At 35.4% G+C, this 25613-nt stretch overlaps 1 protein-coding gene across 3 annotated transcripts in view; it reads left to right on the top strand.

The window, feature by feature from the left end:
- Positions 1 to 893: 893 nt before the first annotated feature.
- Positions 894 to 25613, top strand: part of LOC150110057 (CXXC-type zinc finger protein 1-like) — a 298921-nt gene continuing 274201 nt past the window's right edge. For 2 of the 3 annotated variants that reach the window (XM_090390972.1, XM_090390959.1), the window contains exons 1-2: positions 894 to 1373; positions 18024 to 18068. In XM_090390972.1, coding sequence (XP_090247098.1) covers positions 18066 to 18068 — 3 coding nt within the window. In that variant the 5' untranslated portion in view covers positions 894 to 1373; positions 18024 to 18065. Of the gene's footprint in view, positions 1374 to 1743; positions 1788 to 18023; positions 18069 to 25613 lie in introns of those variants that run through there. The other variant, XM_090390969.1, reaches the window with a different exon arrangement.

Genomic DNA, 25613 nt, shown 5'->3' with positions numbered 1-25613 from the left:
GGCCTAACTTCGATTCTCGTCATGACGGGAGGAATCTTTATATGGATGCTTTCAATCGAAGGTGAGAGCCGATTTCATACAGGGGTAGCAGGGTTTTTTTCTCCCGGAAACTCGGGTTTTTCATCCCGCATACAGACAAATCGGCCCTTCAGAACACACGCAATTTACAGACAAAAAAAGTACTAGCTGTGGTGGTGGTGATGGTAGTGGCCCGTAGATGTGCTGATGTTGATGATTATTATTATTATTATTCCTGATACCTCCAAGGAGTCCGAAGACTCATCGTGGGAGGACATCTACAATTCTCTCTACACCTAACCTCTACTACGAATCATCTCCATCAACGCCATCTACCGCCCACTTCCAACACCACCACAACTAGTAATTTTTGTTAGTAGAGGTTGGGTGTAGTGGTAGAGTGTCCAATAGGTGTACAATAGGTGTCCTCCCGCAATGAGTCTTCAGACTCCTTGGAGGTGTCACGAATAATAATAATAATTACCTCACTAGGTCCGCCACCTCATGTAAACTGATTTGGTTACGCCCATTAAAGTTAAATAGCGCTAGATAAAAATAATTTAACACAAAAATGTGCTTAGAACTGACTTTTACTTGCCTATTCAAAAACTGAAAACTCTTAAAAAAAAAAAAACTATGAAAAATCGGATTTTTAACTGTATAAATAACAAATTGGCATACATATATAAATATTTACATATTACTAGTACATGTATTTCTCTTCATGATATACCGGATGTTGAGGTGTACTGGATAGGAGGAACGGGACAAAATATGCATTTAACTGATTTTTGCTTGTTTCAAAAACAGACAGCTTTTTTTTTTTTTTTAAATAAGAAAACCATATTTTATATTTAGTTAGATATGAAATACAGTGGTTAGATATGAAATACAGTGGCATACAATTTCTGCATTCAGGCAAAATTTTTGAATTGGAAAGTATATACATGGCTTCACTATTTATGTTTATAACACATGTTTCTCTAGATTTCTGTCTCATCTTTAATCATACTATTAGTCATTTTTATTTCTGTTTGTTACTAAATTACTTGTTTGATATGTCTGTAATGTGTAACTTTTGATATCACTGGATTTCACTGACAAGATCGTTTTGTTGCATTTCGCTCTACTATTGAAGAGAAGTTTTTATTTTTTATTTTTATTTATTTATTTGAAATGCTTTCCGTAATACGGCTTTTTGAATATAGGAAGTGATGATTTCATGTATGTATTCCACGACGGCTTCTTTTTAATATTAGAAATTCGATCTGTGCGACATTTTCAACTTACCTTACGCATATAAAATGGCGGACATATGTTGTGATAGCCAGTTTCGTACAATTAGGATTGCCCAGGTAAATTTGAAATATTTTAATTTCTTCAGTATGTATTTGGTATAGTTTACTATACTATGGTATAGTAAACAGAAGATTTGTTTTCTAGTCTAAATTTAAGTGTCATGTTACTATTTATGAAACGTATCATACCCCCCTCTTTTTTTTATTTTATTTACATCAGTTTCATGCTGTGATCTTGGCTAAAGAATCATTCCAGATGGATGTATTATCTCATTATACATTTCTGTTTTGCTGTAGAAATAGATTGATGTAATTCGAAATTGATTAAATCAGTGATGTTCGTATGTAATCAAACTCTCTAACCTGTAATTCAATGGTAATTACCTATTCCATTTACTGCAAGTGCAGGCAGCTATAGTGACAGTTGCAATCGACTACCCAAATTGATTGACAAAACTTTAGGCATTAAAGGTAAAGGTGACGCATAGGATTATGTAACTACAGTTGAGATATACAGTTTGTGGAGGGGAAAGGATGCTATTTTCCAGTAGTGGCACAAAACAGCGATTTTTCGGTTGTCGCAAGAGAAACTGTCAGTGAACTCCACAAGAGATTTAGATTTGGGAGTTGGGGAAGGGGATGTTACGGTATTTATAATGTGCAACTGCCTTTACTTGAGACTCTTCTCCCCTCCTCTAATATTGCGAATGTTCGTGTTATGGTAGTTACACAACTATTACCACACGTTTAAATGTAAACTAGCGCACTTTCCCCCCTCTTTTTCATATATAGGTTGATGTATATATGACAGCCTGTGATATATATAATGATTGACAGTGTTTGCTGTCATTGATGGAGTTGAGATAGACATACTCTTCTGGAAGTAATATTCTGTCTCCCACTCCATGTAATTGTTACTTTGTTAAAATATCTTCATCCTCTCTTCCCTGAAATTTCATTAATCTTCAGTCAGGCAGGATTAGGCCACAGGTTTGTACTTACCCTGTCCATATTTACAGTCTCCCTTCTTGTGGGAGACAACAATAATCCTATTAAAGAAACTCAATGGCAGTCATATGTATATCCTGTCACTGTGCTAGGATATATACATACTATGCACTTTAGTGTCCATACTTTGGGGGGTGATTGAGAAACACCTATTAGATGTTTAGCATTTACTATTAATATAAGTTATTTCAATTTTTAACTTGTACTCATTTCAATTTTTAAAGGTATATTATGATTCTAGTTGGTGGATGAATTTTGTCTCCTTTCTAAATAGGTGCAAAATTACATCTTGCTTATTAGAGACTGAAAAAGTTCTGTATTTGTTAGAGCAAGATTTCTAGATTATCTAACCTTAATTTGACATGTAATGCTAATATAAATGCACTATAGGCTAATAATTCTCATGTATTAGATTCGCACAGATGCACAAAATTGAAAAACTATATCAAAAGGTTTCTTTGTTATTGGAGTGAGGTGATGTCCCCCCCCCCCCCCACACAAAACCATGCAAGGGTATCCATACTTTGGGGGGTGATTGAGAAACACCTATTAGATGTTTAGCATTTACTATTAATATAAGTTATTTCAATTTTTAACTTGTACTCATTTCAATTTTTAAAGGTATATTATGATTCTAGTTGGTGGATGAATTTTGTCTCCTTTCTAAATAGGTGCAAAATTACATCTTGCTTATTAGAGACTGAAAAAGTTCTGTATTTGTTAGAGCAAGATTTCTAGATTATCTAACCTTAATTTGACATGTAATGCTAATATAAATGCACTATAGGCTAATAATTCTCATGTATTAGATTCGCACAGATGCACAAAATTGAAAAACTATATCAAAAGGTTTCTTTGTTATTGGAGTGAGGTGATGTCCCCCCCCCCCCACACACAAAACCATGCAAGGGTATCCATACTTTGGGGGGTGATTGAGAAACACCTATTAGATGTTTAGCATTTACTATTAATATAAGTTATTTCAATTTTTAACTTGTACTCATTTCAATTTTTAAAGGTATATTATGATTCTAGTTGGTGGATGAATTTTGTCTCCTTTCTAAATAGGTGCAAAATTACATCTTGCTTATTAGAGACTGAAAAAGTTCTGTATTTGTTAGAGCAAGATTTCTAGATTATCTAACCTTAATTTGACATGTAATGCTAATATAAATGCACTATAGGCTAATAATTCTCATGTATTAGATTCGCACAGATGCACAAAATTGAAAAACTATATCAAAAGGTTTCTTTGTTATTGGAGTGAGGTGATGTCCCCCCCCCCCCCCCACACACACAAAACCATGCAAGGGTATCCATACTTTGGGGGGTGATTGAGAAACACCTATTAGATGTTTAGCATTTACTATTAATATAAGTTATTTCAATTTTTAACTTGTACTCATTTCAATTTTTAAAGGTATATTATGATTCTAGTTGGTGGATGAATTTTGTCTCCTTTCTAAATAGGTGCAAAATTACATCTTGCTTATTAGAGACTGAAAAAGTTCTGTATTTGTTAGAGCAAGATTTCTAGATTATCTAACCTTAATTTGACATGTAATGCTAATATAAATGCACTATAGGCTAATAATTCTCATGTATTAGATTCGCACAGATGCACAAAATTGAAAAACTATATCAAAAGGTTTCTTTGTTATTGGAGTGAGGTGATGTCCCCCCACACACACAAAACCATGCAAGGGTATTAAAAAAAATAAGCAGTTTATGCCTCCAATATTTTCTTACTCTCACATCTTCAGGAGTACAGTATAAATTTTAACATGCAAGCTGGCTGGCCTGTTTGGTTGATTAAGTGGTTAGCATGCCCATTCTCCAGCCAGCAGGCTGCAGGTTTGAATCCTGTTGAGCATAGATGTTTGTGATTGTCTTTAGGTGGGAGATGAATGTGATTGCCCAGTGTGAGACCACCATTCTGCTTATTGTAGGTCTGAAGTGGTTTAAAAAAGTTCTATGTTTGGTCTTTACACTCTGGACTATGTAAAAAAATAAATGAAAAATACAAATATATGTATATGTGAAATTGATAAAAGTAGGGGGGGGGAAGTATCCCTGTCCTGCCCAAGTATGAAGTGTTCTACAGGTTTACAAATAACCTTTCATGGGTGGGAGCAGCACACACACACACACACACACACACACACACACACACACACACACACATATTAATATATATATATTAAAAAAAAATAAACTTTTGCTGCAGAGACTTTATTTTTGAAATAGTACTGGATTTGCTGAATAATGGAACTAAAAGGTCTAGAGTCTTAGCTAGGAAGAATGCTTTTGTAGTGCAGTTGGAAGAATGTTGGGATGTTTTCTTTGATTGATAATAAAGTCAGAGACAGAATGGAAAGCTACATTTATTGAGATAAAGCATGGACAATGATATATCAGATGAAAAAAAAAATGTAAAAAGGCTGCATGGAAAGCTTTTAACTAGGTAAGACACATTACAAAATAAAAAATAGATGTCAAAATAAGATCAAACTTTTTTTAAAAGTATCATTCTATGGCAGTGAGACATGGAACATACCCCTCCCCCCTTAAAAAAAAAAAAAAAAAAAAAAAAAAAAAAGAAGAAAAAGGAAGAACAAAGCCTCATAACAATTCAAAGGGTAATAGAAAGAAGAGTGTAACATAAGCAAGAAAGATCATATAAAATGCATTGAAATAAGGAAAAAATCTGGATTCAAAAATTTGGTTGAAGATATCTATAACAACAGAAAAAAAAATGGACAGGACATTTTTATATGTGCAAAATTAGATGGACTTTGAAAATAACTGACTATATCCCAGATACATAAAAAAAAAAAAAAAAAAAAAAAAAAAAACCTGGTAGACCACCTAGAAGATGGTCTTCTATGGATGTAGAAAATGGATATCAGCTCAGGACAAAGCTAGTATCTTTTCAACCTGCAGTCTTTGAGAAACCAAGATGAGACATATGGGTCCATCATGGAACTGTCTTCATTATATCTGTGTACATAATAATAATAATAATGTCAGGTTCTTTTCTGATTTCTTTGTTTTTAATGTGGTTTTAATCCTCTGCTAATTTTCCATGCATTCATATTTTTGGTCTCCAGATTCACATGGTTAAACTGATTTGAATACTGTCTTGTATACTACTAACTTAGTGTTTTGGCTTATTTCTCTGTTTTTCCATATAAATTTATTCAGCTGGTTTCTGCTAAACTTGACTTATTCTCTTATCTATATCTAAATTTAATTTGTCAGTTTATGTGAAGTAATTAAAATAAAGCTTTAAATAACTAAACCATGTTGCCTATCATTACCGAGAATGCAGATGAAGTTTTTTCTGTTCTTTGCTGTTTTCAAAGTTATTCTTTTAGTCTTTTTAATTGCTGATTTTCACACTATGTATTCATAGTATTCATGTATTCAAAACCAATTTGCCACCATCCTCAAGAATATTTACGGAGAAGAACAATGATCATTATTCTCTATAAATATTTTTATTGGGTGTAATACTTTTCTTAATCTGGTCCATGTAGACCATAAACGTCAGTTTAGACACAACATATAGTTTATAAACTTGTCTTACATCGTATTAAACATCAGAATTATTACTACTTTGGTATCTTAATGGACTCCAGAGACTCGTTGTAGGAAACTTGCACTACCTCTCATTCTTCTTGAATTTAGCCACTAACAGTGCAACCATGACTGACTCTGGCATTCCACATTGTTCACAATGCATTTCTTTTCATTTCCTTAGGAACTCATCAGAGCTGAAACTGAAACAGAGTGAGCAGCAGCACTGCCAGTTCCTTTTCACATTCTTGTAATACACAGACTGATATCTGATTAGATGTATGCTATATTTTCATTAAGATTCTGTAATATATTAAGCACCTTCAGTTCATCTGCCTCTATTCTCACACTAGTTCTTATCATATCTGGCACTGCAATGTCTTCACCAGGATGTTGCACTTGCAAATTGATCACTCAGTAACTTAGTTATATTGCCTGTTTCTGTCACCTACCTACCATAATCTCGCCTACCTACCATTCATTAAACTTCCAATAGTCACTCTTAGTTACTGTTGGAAGTTCAGTAGTGACTACCATTCTAGTTACAATTGAACTCGTGTGCTTTGTTATTGGCCAAATCTGCATGTCCAAATGTCATGGAGATTGTAGACAAGAGTATACAAAATGTGCAGGTTGATTATTATGCATGTACATGAATGCTAGGAGTATCAGAAACAAAGGGATAGAGTCGATATTATATAAACAAAGGGATAGTGGTCAATATTATTATTAAAAGAGACCTCCAGGGGGTCAGAGACTCATCACGGGAGGCCACATACTACACACACACACACACACACACACCAGCTATCATACTTATTCTTGAATTCATTCACACTGCTTGCACTCACAACATCCAATGGCAATCCATTCCAATCATGCATCACCCTATGAGAGAAAAATCTAGTCCTCACTCCCTTCTTAGCAGGCTTCATTCTCAGCTTCCAAGGATGCCCTCTCGTCCTTTCCCCCGTCCCTCCATAAATTGAAAAATTTCATCAATTGAAATTCTGTATGATCCTTTCAGAAGTTTGTAAATCTCAATCATATCACCCTTCTTTCTCCTGTTTGCTTGTGTCTGCAGTCTACAGATTCTGAATCTGTTTTCAGTATTCCACAATCCTGATATCATTTTTAACACTCTCCTTTGTACTCTCTCCAATATATCAGAATCACAACGGAGACCAGACCTGCATACAATAGTCCAAGTGAGGTCTTATCAAGGTCTTGTAAACAGGCAAAGTGACATCCTTATCTTTACATGTGAATGTTTGTTTTAGCATTGCAATTATCTTTTGAGTTGTATTTGTAATCTTTGCCACATGATCCCTGAACTTCAACTTCCTATTTATTAAGATCCCTAGCCTCATCAGTTTCTTCTAGCCTAATCCCACCAATATAATATGACATTGGTGGGATCTAATCACACCAAAGTGAATGACTTTACATTTACTGACATTGAACTGACATCTATTTTTTTGCATGCCCACAGTTCCAGCGTATTCAAATCATTCTGCAAGTACTGCATATCAGCAGCATTCCTTATTACCATGCCTATCTTTGCATAATCAGCAAATAGCTCTATGTCGCTTGTCAAATTCGCTTGTATCACGCGTGCTGATATCCCATCAGTCCTTATTGCTGAATTCTTATTCAATTCGTGCAACAGCTCTAATACCTCGTCCTCACATACCTGTGTTTCTTCATCTAGTGAAGAGGTAACAGTGAGTTCAATGTTGTGTACACCAGGTTGATAGCTTTTAACAAAATGGGCATTCATTAACTGAACAACCTCTGTTGCATCTGTAACCCTCACGCCATCAGGATTTAGAAGAGTTATTCTTTCATATTCATTCTTTCTTTTACTTGCAGCATATTGATAGAATTCTTGTGGGTTGTCTTTAGCACACAGAGCCACTTTCTTTTCATACTCAGACTTTGCTTTCCATACAACAGTTGTGACTATTCTAGCCTGCTGTTTATAATGTTCATAACGGATGTCATCCTTATGCACACGGTATTCCTTCCATATTGTCCTTTTCTTACAAATCTTTTGCTTAATAAGATTACACATCCATTTGATTCCTACTTTATTTATTCTTTGAACTCTCAGGACATATTCTGATATTGCATCATTCAAGTGTGATTTAAATGCTTCCCATGCATTCTCGATATTCTTTTCATCCAGTAACCGATCCGATTCCACTGAACTTAGTATACTCCTCAGTTGGTCATAATTTCCTGCTTTATAGTTCAGCATGTAACCTTTTCTGAATGGAACATTCATAAACTTAGTCACTTCCCAAGTGAGTACTGCATGATCACTGTCACCAACTGGAGGCAGAATAGTTTAACCGAAATGCCCTCTGACACTACAGTCAATTTTAACACTCTTTGATATCCAGTTCCTTCTATCACATGCTGCTTGAGGAAGTTGTCCCACAACAGTTCAATAAATGCATTTTCATGCTTCTTATGAGATTCTACTGCTACCCAATCAATATTTGGATTAAAGTCTCGCATTATGATTACTCTTTTCGCACTCATCTTTTCTATTTGGTGATGCATTTCTTCATCACTAACAACCATTCCACCAGGTCTGTAACAACACCCCACTATGTAATTAGTCTTGTTAGATTCCACCTCACACCAGGTGGCTGCAAACTCACTGCCACATGAAATATTGTTAGTAGTATTACTACAATCATAGGTCTCAACTCTTGCTAATCATATCAGATGATTCAAGTCATCTGATATGATTAGCAACACGTTCCCTCCTCTCCTATCCTCTCTATCCTTCCTAAAAATACGGTACCCTTGACACTCAATACCAGTTAGTAGGTCTGATTCTGATAGCCAGGTCTCATTAATACCTACAATCTGAGTCGCAATATATTGACCAAGGCAACAAACTCTATCCCTTTTGTTTCTGAATAATAGAGATCTGCAAGTTGTCCAACTGTGTCAGGCAGACTGGAGACATACAATAATCTGTTTGTTCTTTTATATTGTCTTGTCTGCAGTCTGCCTGACACAGTTGGACAACTTGCAGATCTCTATTATTCTCTAATACCTTACATATGTTGATATCTTTGCGCACACATGATGGGTCCGAACCAGACAAACCTTAAATCGTTTTCTCCTCCTCAACATTTCCTTGACAAAGCCCATTCCCGTCATTAACACAGTTATATAACATTTGTCGCTCTTACATTCACATCATTCTTTATAATTTAGTTTCTCTAACTCTCTGTGTTAGGTCTCATACTAGTTATTAGTTTTTCTAGACTCCTGATACCAAATGCATTCAGGTGTAGGCCATCCCTCTTATACAAATCCAATCTTCCTTCAAACTCACTCCACACATCCAAAAACTCGCAACCATTCCTTCTACATAGCCTAGGCATCAAATCTTTTGCCATCATAGCCCTTCTTCTTAATTCATTTTTATCACAGCGAAGTAAAATACTAATGGTTTTCACTTTCTCACTCTTCACTCTCACCTCTTCCAACAACTTTTTCTTATCCTCTCTCATGCTGAACTTATCTCCAGTTAAATCATTTGTATCTACTACAGTTGCATTTACTTTTCTTTTCTGTTTCTGAATTGCTTCATTTATGTTCTTAATTTCCGCTCCAGGAAAACTCGATTTTATGACTTGCTCATTTATAGAATGTTTATTATAGTCACCATACCAAATAACTTCTTTCTTTTTACTAACAATGTCACTTACCTGATTTCAGTTATTTCCTGACTTATCTGTTTCCTTGCTTTGTTGTTTCTTATTTTCCTGTTTAATTTTCTTTTTCTCTCTCTGTTCATTTAAATGCCTCTCGACTTTTTGCAGTTCTCTGACACAGTTGATGATCTGTGTCAGGGAATCAAGATAATCAAGATTTCTTAGAAAAGTTTTGGGTGCACTGCTGCATATGTGAGAACAGTATTCCAAAGGTGTAATCAGATTTGGGATTTATAAAGTATAAGTTGAGCAGAAGAGAAGTAGCGTTTTTTAGAGTCTATGGGTATTATATGCGTAAGCCAGAATAAGCTGGATGCAAAAGTTAAGCCAAGAAGGGAGAACTTATGGTGAAAAGATATTGGAACATTATCAAAAAGTGAAGGGAATGAAGTAAGATCTTTCTAAAACAGGACTATGTTTTAATCATCATCAAATTCCTGCCATGTACCCTCAAAGGGTGTACAGGATATGACAGTACTACATGAAAAATTTACATCATTACTAACTTCCTATCTACAATTTTCCTCCAAATCAGTCTGTTACTTGTCAAGACTCCAACATTATCAGATCTTATATTTCTATCGTCAAAAGCACTTTGTACCGTATCAATCCACCTATATCTTGGTCTTCCTCTGGGTCATTTTCCTGCCAACCTGGCAGAGAACACTTGTTTTGCTAATCTTTCCTCTCCCATTCTATTTAAGTGACCATACCACCTGAGATTAGCTCTAACGAATTCCTGGATGCTGACAATGTCAAGTTCTTTCCTAATATCCTCATTTTTAATATGATATTGCCATTGATGCCATCTGTTCACGCCTCTAATCTTTCTCAGGACTCATATCTGCGGTCTCTAGTCTGGTGAAGTGTTTTACTTCTGACCCAGGTCTCAGATCCATAAGTTAAAACTGGTTTGAACACTGTTTTGTATACAGCTAATTTAGTGTTCCGACTAATTTCTCTCTTATTCCATTTGAATTTATTCAATTGATTTCCCACCATACCAGCTTTGCTGATTCTGTTGTCTATTTCTATATTTAATTTACCATCTTCAGTAAAAATCGTGCCTAAGTAACTGAAATGTTTTACTTGTTCCACAGGTTCTCCATTCACAACACAGTTGACATTTTCAATGATTCTACCTATTTTCATTATCTTTGTCTTTTTGTTGCTGACCTTCATACCATATCTATTACAACAGCTATTCAGTTTAGTCAGAGAATCTTGCAGACTTGTAGCAGATTTATTTAGAAGTATAACATCATCCGCATAAAGCAAAGAGCTGACATTAACATCTCCAATTTTGATATCAGGTTTAATACCACTTTTCTTCATAATGTGATCCATATAGATAATGAATAACAGAGGGGATAATGTACATCCTTGTCTCACACCAGATTTAACATTAAACCATCTTCCTGTACTTCCTTCAATTCTAACTGCTGACTTACAACTCAAATAAAGACTAAATATTGCTTGATATAATGCCCCATTGACACCATATAACTGCAGCGTATTGAATAGCCTCTCTCTTGGCACCTTGTCATATGACTTTTCCAAATCGACAAAACTTAAATACAGATCTTTGTTATATTCCCGTGCTTTCTCAACTATTTGTCGTAAAGTGAAGATCTGAACCTGACAGCCTCTATTTGGCCTGAATCCAGCTTGTTCTTCACCAAGCTTTTCTTCCACAATTCTTCTCAACCGTTTCTCAAGCATACTTGCATAGATCTTGCCAGGAACACTCAGTAGGGAAATACCTCTGTAATTCTCACATTCAGTTTTATTTCCCTTTTTATATATGGGTACTATGAGAGATCTACTCCAATCATCGGGAATTCGTCCCTCAGTCCAGGCTTTCTGAACTATGCAGTGCAGCCACTGTAAGACTTTTATACCACCATACTTCAGCATTTTTGATCGAATATCATCTACTCCTGCTGCCTTTCCACATTTCAAGCCTTTGATGGCTTTTTCTACTTCAAGTATGGATATATATTCCTGACTGCATGCCTGGTCAGTGTTTTTTATCACTGTGCTGTCATCACTGTTTGTTTCATTTAGCAGTTTTTCAAAGTAATTACTCCATACTTCAAGGATATCTTTTTCTCCTGTTTTCATGTCACCTTTATAATCTCTAACTCCTTTTACAGCACTCTTTCCTCCATTCCTAAGCTTCTTCAACAACCTCCAGAATATTTTGCCACCTTCTTGATATTTATTTTCTATATTCTTGCCAAAGTCCTCCCATGACTTTTGTTTAGTTAATTTTACACACTGTTTAGCTTTCTTACATTTGTCTCTGTATTCTGTAAGAGTAAAAGCTGACTTATTTGCCAGGAACTTTTGATATGCTTTCTTCTTTTCCTTCACTGCCTCTTTAACTTTCTGTGTCCACCAGGGAGTTCTGATTTTTTTCTCCTTGCACACAACCTCACCACATGCCTCTCTGGCAGAATCAATAAATGTTTTCTTCAGAGTTTGCCACTGAATCTCCAAGGTTTGATTCCTGTTCTCAAACTCTTTCATTTTCTTTTCAATAATCTTTCTGTATTTTAGTCTACAGTTCACATCTGAGAGCTGCTCAACTTTTATTCGCTTTAAAACTTTCTTACATGTTATTCTTTTCAATATGAAATTCAATTTTATCCTGCTCAAGACTAAATAGTGATCGCTTCCAATTTCAAATCCTCTGTACACTCTGGTGTCCTGCACCAGGGAGAAAACATCACTATCAACAATAATATAGTCAATGAGACTTTTCTTATTCCTAGCCTCTTCTCTCCATGTGAATTTGTGCACATATTTATGTTGGAACATGGTGTTAGTAATAACCAGTCCATGTCCTGAGCAGAAATCCAACAGATATTTGCCATTATTATTAGCTTTGCTCTTTTCTCCAAATTTTCCCAAAATATTTTTGTATGTCTCACAATCATTTTTTCTACTCTGCTATTTAGATCCCCAACAAGGACCAACTTTTCCTTTTTCATTGTGTCAGTTGCTTTTTCTAAAGCGTCAAAAAATTCCTCCACTTCTACCTTAGTAGAACCTTCTGTGGGACCATAGGCACAAATAAGTCTCATTGTCCAGTTCCCCATTCTCATATTTGCCCACATTACTCTACTTGAGACTGACTGCCATTCAAGAAGATTAGCCTCATATTTTGTGTTGAATACTATGGCTGCTCCTTCTTTTCCTTGATTGTCATTGCCTGAATATAACATTTTGTATTTATTGCTCAGAAAGATCTCACCAGTTTTTGTCTTTTTTGTTTCAGTCACCCCTATTATGTCGATCTTGTATTTACCTAATTCCTCAGGTAGCTCCATTTCTTTGCCATTCAGGCTTCTTACGTTGATAGTACCGATCTTTAACTGTGGTGATGTTGAGTTGTGGTTTGTTTTCAGATTTGTTCCAGTAGCTGACTTTTCGCTGTTCGCCGTGGTTCCCGGTTAAACAAGGCCCCCGAAAACAACGGGGCCTTGTTTAACCGGGCGACGCTCCAACCGGCATGAAATTTTGTCATGTTGTACCATCATTTTTTATTTTGGTTTAACCAATAAGAATACAATTTTGTCGTCTAAATCCCAAATTGCCAGCCCATCCTCGTTCATTCAGTTTCAAAGTAGATACCCAGCAGGGTGCACCACGAGAAGGTGAGGATTGGACATTAGGTCAGAAGCCCTGGTCGGTTCTCCGCATTCCTTTAAAGGCTATGTGGAGGTCTCCTCTCATTTATACAGCTTTGACCCTTAAGCACCCCACTATGTTTTAATAGCATTGAAATTCACCAAGTTGACATCCCTACTTGAGAATGGTGAGGAGACATTGTTTATGGGAGAACTAAGCTTCAAGCATTTGAGTACTGCAGAGTTTCTCGAATGAAGAATAGGAATGGTAATGTCATCAGAAAATCTATGAATAAGATTTGAAGTTAGAGAGGAAAGATTATTAATGTATGTGAATAAGAGTGTAAGTGAGAGTACAAAACCCTTGGGTACTCCAGCATTGATAAATTAATCTGATGAGAGGAAGCCATCTATCATGTCACATAATGAACAACCAGAGAGGAAGCTAGCAACCCAATCACAAAGGGTAGGAGGAAGACCATAAGTTGATAGCTTGTTGAGAAAGTTTCAGTCCCTTGGACATATCAAGAGGAAACCACATTAGTTTTTCTAGCTTATGAACCTACTTATTCTGTAGGTTTATCATGGAGAGTGTGGTGATGATTTACAGGTTCTTGTTTATTTTCATATTTGCTGCTTTTTATTGCTGATTTTCATACAAAATTCTTTAGCAATTATTTCTTAAAAAATTATACTTGATTTATTTTAGGAGTATAAGAGTTGAGTTTAATATATAACATATTTATCAGGTTTTACTGCTTTTATTTGTTTGGAATAAAGCCAAACAAAGAAATGATTACTTTAAAGCATTGATAGACTTTAATATTTATATGGTGATATATACATATATTAATTGTTACACTTAAGCTAAAAAAAAAAAAAAAAAAAATCCTCTTTTATTCAACCCCCCCCCCCTCCCTCCCAAAAAAAAGAGTTTTTAATTTTCCATGACTTAAGAACATTGTAAATGGCAAGTCAGCTGGTAATCAGTTGATCATCTCATCTTCATATATGCTTATCAGAAGTAACTAGTATGAATATAAATTATCCTTTATTGTATTGAATGAATCAAACTTAACCATCATCAGTTACAAAGAGAATGAATATTTATTACTGTACACTGCTTTTAAAATCTCTATAATGGTTACTTAAGAATAAAGAGTTAATAAGCTTCATTTCAGCAATGAAAACATTACTTAAATTAAGGGGATATTAAATCCCACATAGTTTTAAAACCGAATAAGAAACTCAAAGATTGGAATCAGAGAGTTTCTTGCCGAATATAGTAAACTATAAAGTATCGGCGACACTAGCGTTAGCCAATGCAAGTGTTCCTAGTACGTAGTACAATACCGGACGACTCGTTGCAAAGGTGGGGGAAGTTCAGATCGCTATTCTTAGGTATTTTCCATAATGTAAAAACACATTTCCTAGGGAATGTATGCTGTTATTACATTATGGAGGGAGGTCACTCCATAATGTGGGTAGTGGGTAGGTCACTGTGGGTAGTGACCTCCCTCCATAATGTAAAAACACATTTCCTAGGAAATGTGTTTTTACATTATGGAAAATACCTAAGAATAGCGATCTGAACTTCCCCCACCTTTGCAACGAGTCGTCCAGTATTGTACTACGTACTAGGATCACTTGCATTGGCTAACGCTAGTGTCGCCGATACTTTATAGTTTACTATATTCGGCAAGAAACTCTCTGATTCCAATCTTTGAGTTTCTTATTCGGTTTTAAAACTATGTGGGATTTAATATCCCCTTAATTTAAGTAATCTCTATAATGGTGACAAACTTGATGTTGATATCAGCATAGAAAATCAAAATGAAGATAATCTAAGATCCCTAATAATGCGAGAAGAATTTGATAAAGCACTGTCTGAAATGAGTAATGGAAAAAGTTCAGGTGTAGACAATATTCCTATAGAACTGCTACAAAATCTAGATGATGAGACAAAACCTTACTCTATCAATTAATAGCCCAAATCTATGATAGAGGAGAAATACCAAAGGAGTTTATGAAATCAACCATAATACCAATACCAAAAAAGAATAATGCAAACAAATGCAGCCAATTTAGAACAATAGCTTTAATCCCACATGTTAGCAAAATTCTGCTAAAAATTATTCAAAAATAGATTGTCTATTGGATGAAGACCAATTTGGATTCAGAAAGAATAAAGGAAGAAGAGAGGCAATACTTTGTTTAAGAACAATAATAAGGAGAAGATTAGACCTTAGTCAAAATACTTACATTTGCTTCCTTGATTTAGAGAAAGTGTTTGATAAAGTAAACCAGCAAATACTCCTAAATTGTCTAACTAATATCGGCATAGATTTGAGGGATAGGAAAATAATTTATCAAATTTACAAAAATCAAAATGGACAGATTAAAATCAATGATAAGGAGAAAATAATAAATATCAGGAGTGGAGTAAGATAAGGATGTATACTTTCACCACTTTTATTTAATTTATATATTGAAAATGCCATTCAGGAAACTAAAGATAAAATAAATAGTGGCATAAAGATAAATGGTGAGCAAGTCATGTGTATAAGATTTGCTGATGACATAGCCCTTGTAGCAGAAAACAGAAGAACATTAAAAACAGTGTTAGAATTACTAAATAATAACCTTGAAAAATATAAAATGAAAATCAACACAGATAAGACTAAAATCATTGTTACAGGCAAAATCTCTATCAATACAGAGCATATAGACATCAGCGGGGAACAAATAAAACAAGTGAAAAGCTTTAAATATTTAGGAAGCCTAATAACAGAAGATGGCAGAACAAGAGAAGACATAAGATCAAGAATAAACAATGCAAAAGCCCAATTCTCTAAGATGAAAAGCATTTTAACAGGAAACCTCAACCTACAATTGAAAAAAAAAAATTAGTAAAGACATTGATATGGAGCATTGCACTGTATGGATGTGAAACCTGGATTCTAGGCAGAGAAGATGTAAGAAGATTGGAGGCTTTTGAAATGTGGTACTGGTGTCGCATGAAGAAAATAAAATGGACAGAAAAAAAAATCAAACCAACAAGTCCTGAGAGAGATAAACGAAACAAGAACTCTAATAAAATCGATCAAAATTAGAAGGGATAGGTGGTTTGGACATATACTTTGACATGATGGACTTGTGAAAAGAATAACTGAAGGCAAAATAGAGGGGAAAAGAAGAAGAGGCAGACAAGGAAAAGCTTTCTTGACCAAGTCAAAGACAGCACGGGTTTGAGGAGTTACCAGGAGGTTAACACGTTCATTGCCAATCACGCGATGCGAGCTCTCACCAAACTGCTGATCACGCGTTATCGCATGGACATTGCTAACTAAATAAAAAAATAAAAAAAAATTGGCCACCACACGAAATTCCAATTTTCAGCTTGGCAATGAAAGTGTTAATAAGAAAGCCAATGACAGAGCAGAATGGAGGAAATTGCTGCTGAGCTACCAGTCCCAAGACTGATGCAACTGATGATGATACACTGCTTGGAAAGAAGTCAATGGACATGATAGTATGAGGAACAAACAGCCATACAGCTTACTTTAATAAGATATAGGATCTCCTTTCGCTGTGCTGTCTGCAGCAATCCTACGGGGCATACTTTCCACAAGTGTATGATAACGATGAGTGGAATTTTGGACCATTCTTACTGTAGGCATGTATTACTGTTGTGGGACAGACGTACCTTGATCTCACTCAGTGCTCCAGTTTATTCCACAGATGTTCAGTAAGATTCAGATCAGGGCTCTGTGGAGCCAGTCAAGTGTGGTGTTCATGTCCACAAACCATGAAGTTACTGCAGCACCTTATGACACTGTGCATTGTCCTGAAGAGACAATGAAGCATTGCATTTTCCAGAATGTTCAGATACATCTTGGAGTTCAGTGCTCGTGGCACCACAAACAAGTCCAAGGTCAAACCAGGAAAAACAGTACCGTATCATCACACCACCACCCCTGAATTTCATAGTTGGAGTTATGCACTTTGGAAAGTAAGACATTCACTAGGCATCCCCACACTCACATCTATCCATTTGCTCAATAGAGGGTGTAGTGTCTTTAGTGGTGCAAAGTGCATACATGCTGTTTGCACCACTGAAGACCACACTGCATGTTGGTTTGGGTAATGTGGGGTTTGCACATTGCTGTCCTACCATGGAAACCCATGTTGTGGGCCTTGGTTCTGAATGTTTTTGTGTGTGTTTGTTTCCATTTGATGCCCAGAACTCCATTCCATGTGTTGGCCAATGAATGGTGATTTTATGTTATCCTTCGCAGCACCTACGTCACATTTGATGAGTGTGGTGGGTCATCCATTATGAGTAGCACTTGCAGTTGACTCCCTGTGCTTCCACCTCAGTATGGTATCACTGATTGTTGACCTAGGACAACCCAATTTGTCAACAATTTGCCAAACAGATAGGCCTACAACATGGCATCCTACCACAACTCTTCTTTGAAACTCCATCAGTTCCCTTCTCATAGCTATATCACCCAGACACAGTTGCACTGACTTGAGAGCATCATATTCCTCCAATTTATACCGGCTACAAACGTGACTCATTACATGACACAATGCAACTTGCCCATGGGGATGTCTGTTGACTTCCTTCTAAGCACCATATGCTTATTTTTGCATAGCAACATGCATTTATAATAGTAATTTTTAAATTAAAAATTCTTTTGCTAAACTCTTTTTCCATGAATCTTTATTTATCATTGCAGATTTTCCCCATTAAGAAGTTTTCAGGAATGTAATTTTCACAAATGGTAAGTTCATCTGTACACAGGAGAAATCCAAGAATCAAAAGGAGGGGGGGGAACAAATTATTTTCTTGTTTTTATTTGTTTGTACTATGATAGAAGAATTATTTGGTGTTGTTTTATATAATTAAGATGCAATGGTACCATCTGTCTTTTGCATGTAATTATTTTATGTGTACTTTTCTTATTCAGAAATTTTACATTTTTGATTGCAAAAGGGAAATGGAGAAGAACAAACTGGGTTCATGCCAAAAAGAGGTTGTCAGGATCAGATTTTCACTTTAAGATAAATAGTTGAAAATTGATGGGCATGATCTGTATTTATGTTGTGTAGATTTTCAAAAAAAAAAAAAACAGTATATAACATGGTGTCCAGAATTATTTGACACCATGAATTATTTGGTGTTGTTTTATATAATTAAGATGCAATGGTACCATCTGTCTTCTGCATGTAATTATTTTATGTGTACTTTTCTTATTCAGAAATTTTACATTTTTGATTGCAAAAGGGAAATGGAGAAGAACAAACTGGGTTCATGCCAAAAAGAGGTTGTCAGGATCAGATTTTCACTTTAAGATAAATAGTTGAAAATTGATGGGCATGATCTGTATTTATGTTGTGTAGATTTTCAAAAAAAAAAACAGTATATAACATGGTGTCGAGAGAAAAAGCTCTATACAAAATGCTACAATTGAAGGAGATACAGGAAGACGATTTGATATTAAACAAGATAAGAATAATAAGGGGTAACACGTTTTGACTATTTGTGTATGGAATATGACTTTATGACTTCTGCATTACTTCAACCTTGGTATCACTTCTTGGTCTGGCTCCCACTGATGAGACCTCAATAAAGGTTGAAACTGGTCTGGGTAGTGGCCCTTCCCATATTGCATAGCATTATGCTTGTCTGTAAGGATGTGGGCTTTGCATTATTTGATACTAAGGCAATTGATGTGAAGTCATTAGCCTCTATACGCAAGTAGTCCAGTCCTGAAGTTACTTCACACATAAACTTTGTTTTGCTTACACTTGGATAAAGGATGAAACTAAGAATATAATTTCATGGTATCTTTAATTTATAGTATAACCAAGTGAAAAAAACTTTCAACAAAAAGATTATACTTGTGAGGATAATACTCTTACTTTTTTTTTTAGCATTTGAGTCATTGGTCATAACAAATCTTGAAGTGCAATCTAATAATAATTAATATTAAAACTATTTAACTATTATTAGTATCTCTCTCTTACATTTCTGAAGCCCATTAATATGAATTGGTTAAAAACAGGGTGTTTGGAATGTACAATAGAAAATTATGAAGGAAATAATTGTGGTAACTCTTAGAAAGAGCACACGATGCATTATGATTAAATATTTATAATGAAAGTAATGAGTGTAAGCCACTAATTTATTATAACACTAATATGAAAAAAATACCTTTAATTTCTTCTGTTTGAATGAAATATTACTATAACTTCTCCCAAAAAGAATATGTAGGTACTGAAAGTTTGGGGAACACTGCTGTAGAGAATTAACATCAACAGTACTCCTGATAATTCTTGTCATTTTTCTGGCTTGCAAGTTAAATTCTCGTTCATCTGTTCAGTACAAACTGTCTTGTACTTCCTCCTTAACATCTTCTTTTCCATACTGCATACTCGATTTCACTGTTCATCCATCTCACTCCTATGCAGTTATGCACTGTTTGTGTCAGATACTACCTTATCATTTCCCATACACTGTTAACGTCTTTTCTGCACAGTTCATCAACCTGACATATTGATTCTAGTTGACTATGGAGCTTCTTATAATCACCTACCTTATAATTCCATAGACCTTCTTGACAATTTTTTCCTGTTTTGACCACCTTTCAAACCAGAAACTCAACAGATTCACTCTCCTTGTTTCTTTCCATACACTGTCTTTTCCTTCCAGTCTACATTCTTATAATTAAAATCTCCCATTAGGATCACCTTCTTTTTACATGCCCAGTTAATTTGTCTAAATATTTCACACAGTGCTTCCTGCATTCATTGGCTTATATTCACATTCTATTAGATATTAAACAAACATTCCTTTTAAATGGTTATAACTCGCAATTACCATGAAAAATGATCAAAATCATCAACAACTCTCTATCTCCCCACCCCCCATCCTACAAGTAAAGAACCCACAACATTCCTAGCCTTTTATATGAAGGGCATTTCTGAACAAGTAGTAAAGCTTCTAAAGAGATTCCAACTCATTGCCATCTTCAAACCAATTGACTAAATTCACCAACTAATTTCTTCTCGTAAAGATAAACTGTGTATCTTATTATTTATTTATTTAATTTTTTAAATCTCTAGTCCATACAAGAGAGGTTGGTTAATCAACGTATAGTACGGTAGTGGGTTAGGAAAGGAGAAACTTGTTTACATTTAATTTAAAAGCCTGTATATTGTATTCCTTGGGAAACACATAAGAGGAAAGACTGTTCCACAATACAGTAGCAGGAGGGAAAATTATTCTGTGGGATTCAAGGTGTACTGTGAAGAGATGTTGGGTAGCATCTGCACATGTTCCAACGTATTAGTGCTGAGTGAGGGAATTATTAATGCCATTTCATATGAACATTTGCCATGGAAATATTTATAGAATACACATATTGCAGAAACCAAACGCCTGTGCAAAAGTGGGAGGAGTGAGTGGATAGGAGATGAGTTATTGATCAATATAATTGCACTCCTCTGAGGATACAATGGTTGTGATGCATTTATGCCATGAAAGGCTTGATGTCATGGTAATTCCAAGAAGAGAAATCTCATCTTGTCTGGAAATTTGATTATTGTTGTCAAAGGTAATACTGGGAGAGCATTTTTTTGAGAAATAAGGCAGAACTGGATTTGCTAGCATTTGAAATAAATGAGGTTATCTGAACTCCATTGGAGGATAGCTTGGAGATCAGAATGAGGGCAGTGGTGGTTGATGTTCTGTAAGTGAATGAAAGGAAGGAGTGCAGTGTGCTATCATCTGCAAAACTGTGTATTGGGGTTGAAGGTCAATTGAAGTAGGTCATTGATATATAGAAGAAAGAAGGCTGTTGAGAGAACAGAACCTTGTGGAGCCCTGGCATTAGTTGAATGGTGAGAGGATAGGGAACCATCCACCATCACACATAGTGTATGTCCAGACAGAAAGCTGGCAGTCCAACTGCAGAAGTCTGAGATAGAGCAAAGGATGGGAGTTTGTTTAGTAAGTCTTTGTGCCAGACCCAGTCAAAAGCTTCGGAAATATGAAGTGCAACCACTTAAGAATCACCAAACTTCTCCATGGCATTTGTCCAGAGATGGTTGATTGTGAGTAGATTTCCTGTTGATCGGTAGTGATGGAATTCATACTGGTGGTTGTTTAGTAGCCAATTGTTGACAAACTGGGCCATCCCATGTCAACAATCAGTGATACTATACTGAGATGGAAGCACAGGGAGTCAACTGTAAGTGCAATGGAAAAACGAGAGAGCTAATGTAAGTTAAGAATGCAGACTGGAGGAATTTTGTTCTTATGAAGTTTATTTAGTTTTATGTGACAGTCGGGAAAAATATTAGTGGTAGATTCCAAAAAGGAATTGTAAAACTGTGAGTCTTTAAACTGGAGGAGTTGAGCATGTCAACAAGTAATTAGTAAATAAAAGAAGATATTGCAATGGATGTTCTAAAGGAATGTTCAAGGAAATGCTGATTGGAAAGTTTCATCTGTCTTAAGAACATTGGATCTATTTGTTATATCTACTAGAAAAGGGCAACGGAAATAGCAACTTGATATGTTGTTTATAAAGTAGTGGAAGAAACTTTTTTTTGCAGTACAAGAATTAGTAAATTGAAATCAAATAGAACTGCAAGTGGTAAGAAATATTTATACTTCAGTAAGACAGGAGGATTATTGTGTGCTACGTAGAGAAAATAAAGGATCCTATGGAAAGGAAGAAGAAAATTTTATATCTTCAGAAAAAGGCCTTAACAAAGAAACTGACTATGAACATTTTGTTATTGTGTAAACAAGTAAACCAGTAATAAAATGAGCCAGAGAATGAGTGATCTCTGAAGCAGCTTTTCTCAACCTTTCTGAGCCCAAGGACCAGTAAAATGCCTAAAACAATTCTATGGACCACTAAGTTTTTTTTTCAATAATTTTTACTTACTTATTCAATTTTAATTTGTTTTCATATTTATGAATTTAGGACACAAAACACACGTGTTGAAAAGATTATTTCACTGATTAATAATAACTTTGTTTCGACCCCTGTATTGAGGTCATCTTCAGAAGGATACATGTGTATAAGAACAAGCTACATACTGTTGCACTCTATACAAGTAAATTACATCTACGTTGTTAACTAATCTTTTTTCTTAGCCTACCCTCTAGTGATAAAATAAATAAATAAAATAAAATAAACAAAAGATAAAATAAAAACTACAATGAACTCTGCTAAAGTCCTCACGTACTAGGATTCTTCTGGAATTATACAGTTTATATTGTTATATTACGATTATCTTCTGGATTTGTACAGTACAGGTTGCTATTGAATGTTCAGGAGGAAAAAAAAAAAACACTTCACCAAGACTTCTTGTATTGAGATTTTTTTCTTTGTGGTTGCTATGAAGGTTGTAGATGGGTCCTCCACATTCTTGGAATTGTTAGACCATCATTTTTATTCAGATTCGGATCATGTTTGAGCATTTCACATGCTTCTGAATTTCCTCTCGAACCAGGTTTTGGTGCGGTGTAGGGACTTGGTACCTTTCCAGTCAATTCTGTGGTATGTTTGGAGTGCGTGTCAGAAAGGCTGGTTTTTCCAAAATGGAGGTATTTTATGTGACATTTGTGCTCATCCTTTCTGATTGGGATGGTTCGCCCTGTTTCCCCTATGTATGGTATGTTACATGTGCAATCTATTTTGTAAACCCCTGGGTGGGCTAAGTGTGGCAGAGGATCCTTGGTTTTTGTCAGGGGGTTTAAAGGTGGTTTTGATGTTGTATTTGTGTAGTGTTCTGTCTATTTTTTCTGAAATGCCTCTGACATATGGTATAGCAATAGCATTCTTGAAATCTTTTTTGTTATTAGTGGTATCTTTGTGGAGGATCTTGTGAATGGTTTTATACTGTATCCATTTTTTATAAAGGTATGTTTGATGGTCTCATATTCATGTTTAAGAGCTTGTTCATTTGAACAAATGGTTTGAGCTCTGTGTTTAAGGGTGTTTATGACCCCTAGTTTTTGTGTTGGGTGGTGATAAGAAGTTTTGTGTATGTACTGGCCTGTGTGTGTAGGTTTGCAGTAAACTGAGAAGGAGAGACAGCTTGAGGGAAGACGTGTGACAGGTGTGTCTAGGAACGTAAGAGAGTTGTTTTTTTTTTCAATTTCATGGTGAGTTGGATGCGTTTGTGTTGTTTGTTCAGGTGGCTAAGGAATGTATCTAGTGCTTGGCGGCCGTGGGGCCAAAAGGCGAAAATATCGTCGACGTATCTGAGCCAAATTTTGGGCTTTAGGTACGCCGATTCTAGAGCTCGTTGCTCAAAATCTTCCATATAAAAGTTTGCTATTGGGGTGGGAGAGTGGTGAGCCCATGGCTGTACCCTCTTTTTGAAGGTAAATTTAATTTGTTTTGTTTGGATAATTAAATAAATATATTTATTTAATTAATTTAATTCTGCCTATGGACCACAAGATGAGAAACACTACTCTAAAGTATAGGTTTATTTTAGAAGGCCTTGGATCCAGTTAATTTTGTAATTTGTTATGTAATTTTATTTGAAGTGAATATATTGTTGTAGTTTTATTAAATGTGTACATTTTTTGTATTTGGTCTTGAGTCAGTGATTTTCTGGATTCTGAAAGAAATAGTTAAAAGTCATTGCATCAATCGAAATTGAACCCTTGTGCAGTAATAAACACTTGGAATTAGAAGTATCATTATAGAGATAATATGAAAACAAATGATGATTAGTAATTATCAAAACAAATGGCGCAGCCAATATAATTAATAATCTCTCCTCTAAACAAATGACGCAGCTGACCGGATTGATAATTATCAAAATAAATAAATAATCTCTTCTTATAACAAATGGTGCAGTTGACAGGATTGATAATTATCAAAATAAATAATCTCTTCTTTATAACAATAGGACCTCATGAACCAACATGCAATGTTGTCTTTAACGGTGCCAAGAGCATGTGCAGTGGGAAGCTTGGAAAGCAGTGATACGGAGCGACGAATCATACTACACCCCTGCTGAGCAGATGGACAGGTATGGTTGTGTCGGATGGCCTGTGGACATCTCGTACCAGAGTGCATAATAACCCCAGCTATGAAAATTTGGAGGTGGTGGTGTTGTGATGGTATGGTCATGTTATTTGTGGTTTGGCTTCTGAGCTCTGTGGTATCATGAATGTGGAACACTAAGAGATATCTGAACATCCTGGACAATGCAATGCTTCTTACTTTGTGGCGTTGCTACAGAACTGACCATTGTCTCTTTCAATAAGGTTGCTGCTACATGTTGTAATTGCATGATTTGTCGACATGAACGTCACCACAGAGCCCTGATCTCAACCCTATGAACATCTGTGGGGTGGACTTCTTGACCACATTTGATGCTTCAGTTCATCCAACAGTCCAGGACTTCATTACTTGCCTACAGGAAGAATGGCCCAAAATTCCTATTGATCACTATTGTATGCTTGTGGAAAGTATGCTCTGTAGGATTGCTGCAGTCATTGCAGCAAAAGGAGATCCTACATCTTATTAAGGTATGTGCCATGACTGTTTGTTCCTCACCCAATGGTGTTCATTGACTTCTTTCCAAGCAGTGTATTTAATTTCCTTATGTTAGTATTATTGAGTGTTAATATATTGAAGAATAATAGAATTTTACTAACCAAAGATGTAAATCATTTAGCATTAATGTGCAGTTTTATTTTAATATGATGTTTTGTTGTAACAAAGCTTGCTGCACAGACCAAAACCTTATTCTTCTGGTTAGACTTGAATAATTTTACAAACTGAACCAATATCCTTGACTAGCCATCAGTGTATATACGTTACATTCAAGAAAAAACTTATATATTTCTCTTTCCAGTTAAGCCCTTAATGATGTAAATTGCTTAACTCAAGAAAAAAAAAAGTGGTATTGTACTGTAATATTTCTGGAGTAATAATGTCCAGAATAACTGAGGAATTTTCATAGCTAATGATAACAAATGCAAATAAAGCAAAATTGAATAAGAACACAAAATTTCAACTAAATATTCAGATATTTTGAATATGCCCTCTGGGTATAGTCATACACAAATAGCCAATTTAAGTGAAGGCACAAATATTTGACATTTTCTTACATACAAAGTTATTTCTGCTTAGCACATGGACTGGTTATTACTAACACCATGTTCCAACATAAAAATGTGACAAATTCACATGGAGAGAAGATGCAAGGAATAAGAAAAGTCTCATTGACTTTGGTATTGTTGATAGTGATGTTTTCTCCCTGGTGCAGGACACCAGAGTGTACAG

This window comes from Typopeltis vanoorti, chromosome 1, assembly GCF_054136105.1.
Source record: "Typopeltis vanoorti isolate ZY-2024b chromosome 1, IOZ_Tvanoo_1.0, whole genome shotgun sequence".
Lineage (NCBI taxonomy): Eukaryota > Metazoa > Arthropoda > Arachnida > Uropygi > Thelyphonidae > Typopeltis > Typopeltis vanoorti.
The sequence above is the reverse complement of the archived record's forward strand: the minus strand, read 5'-3'. Positions and strand labels throughout refer to the sequence as shown.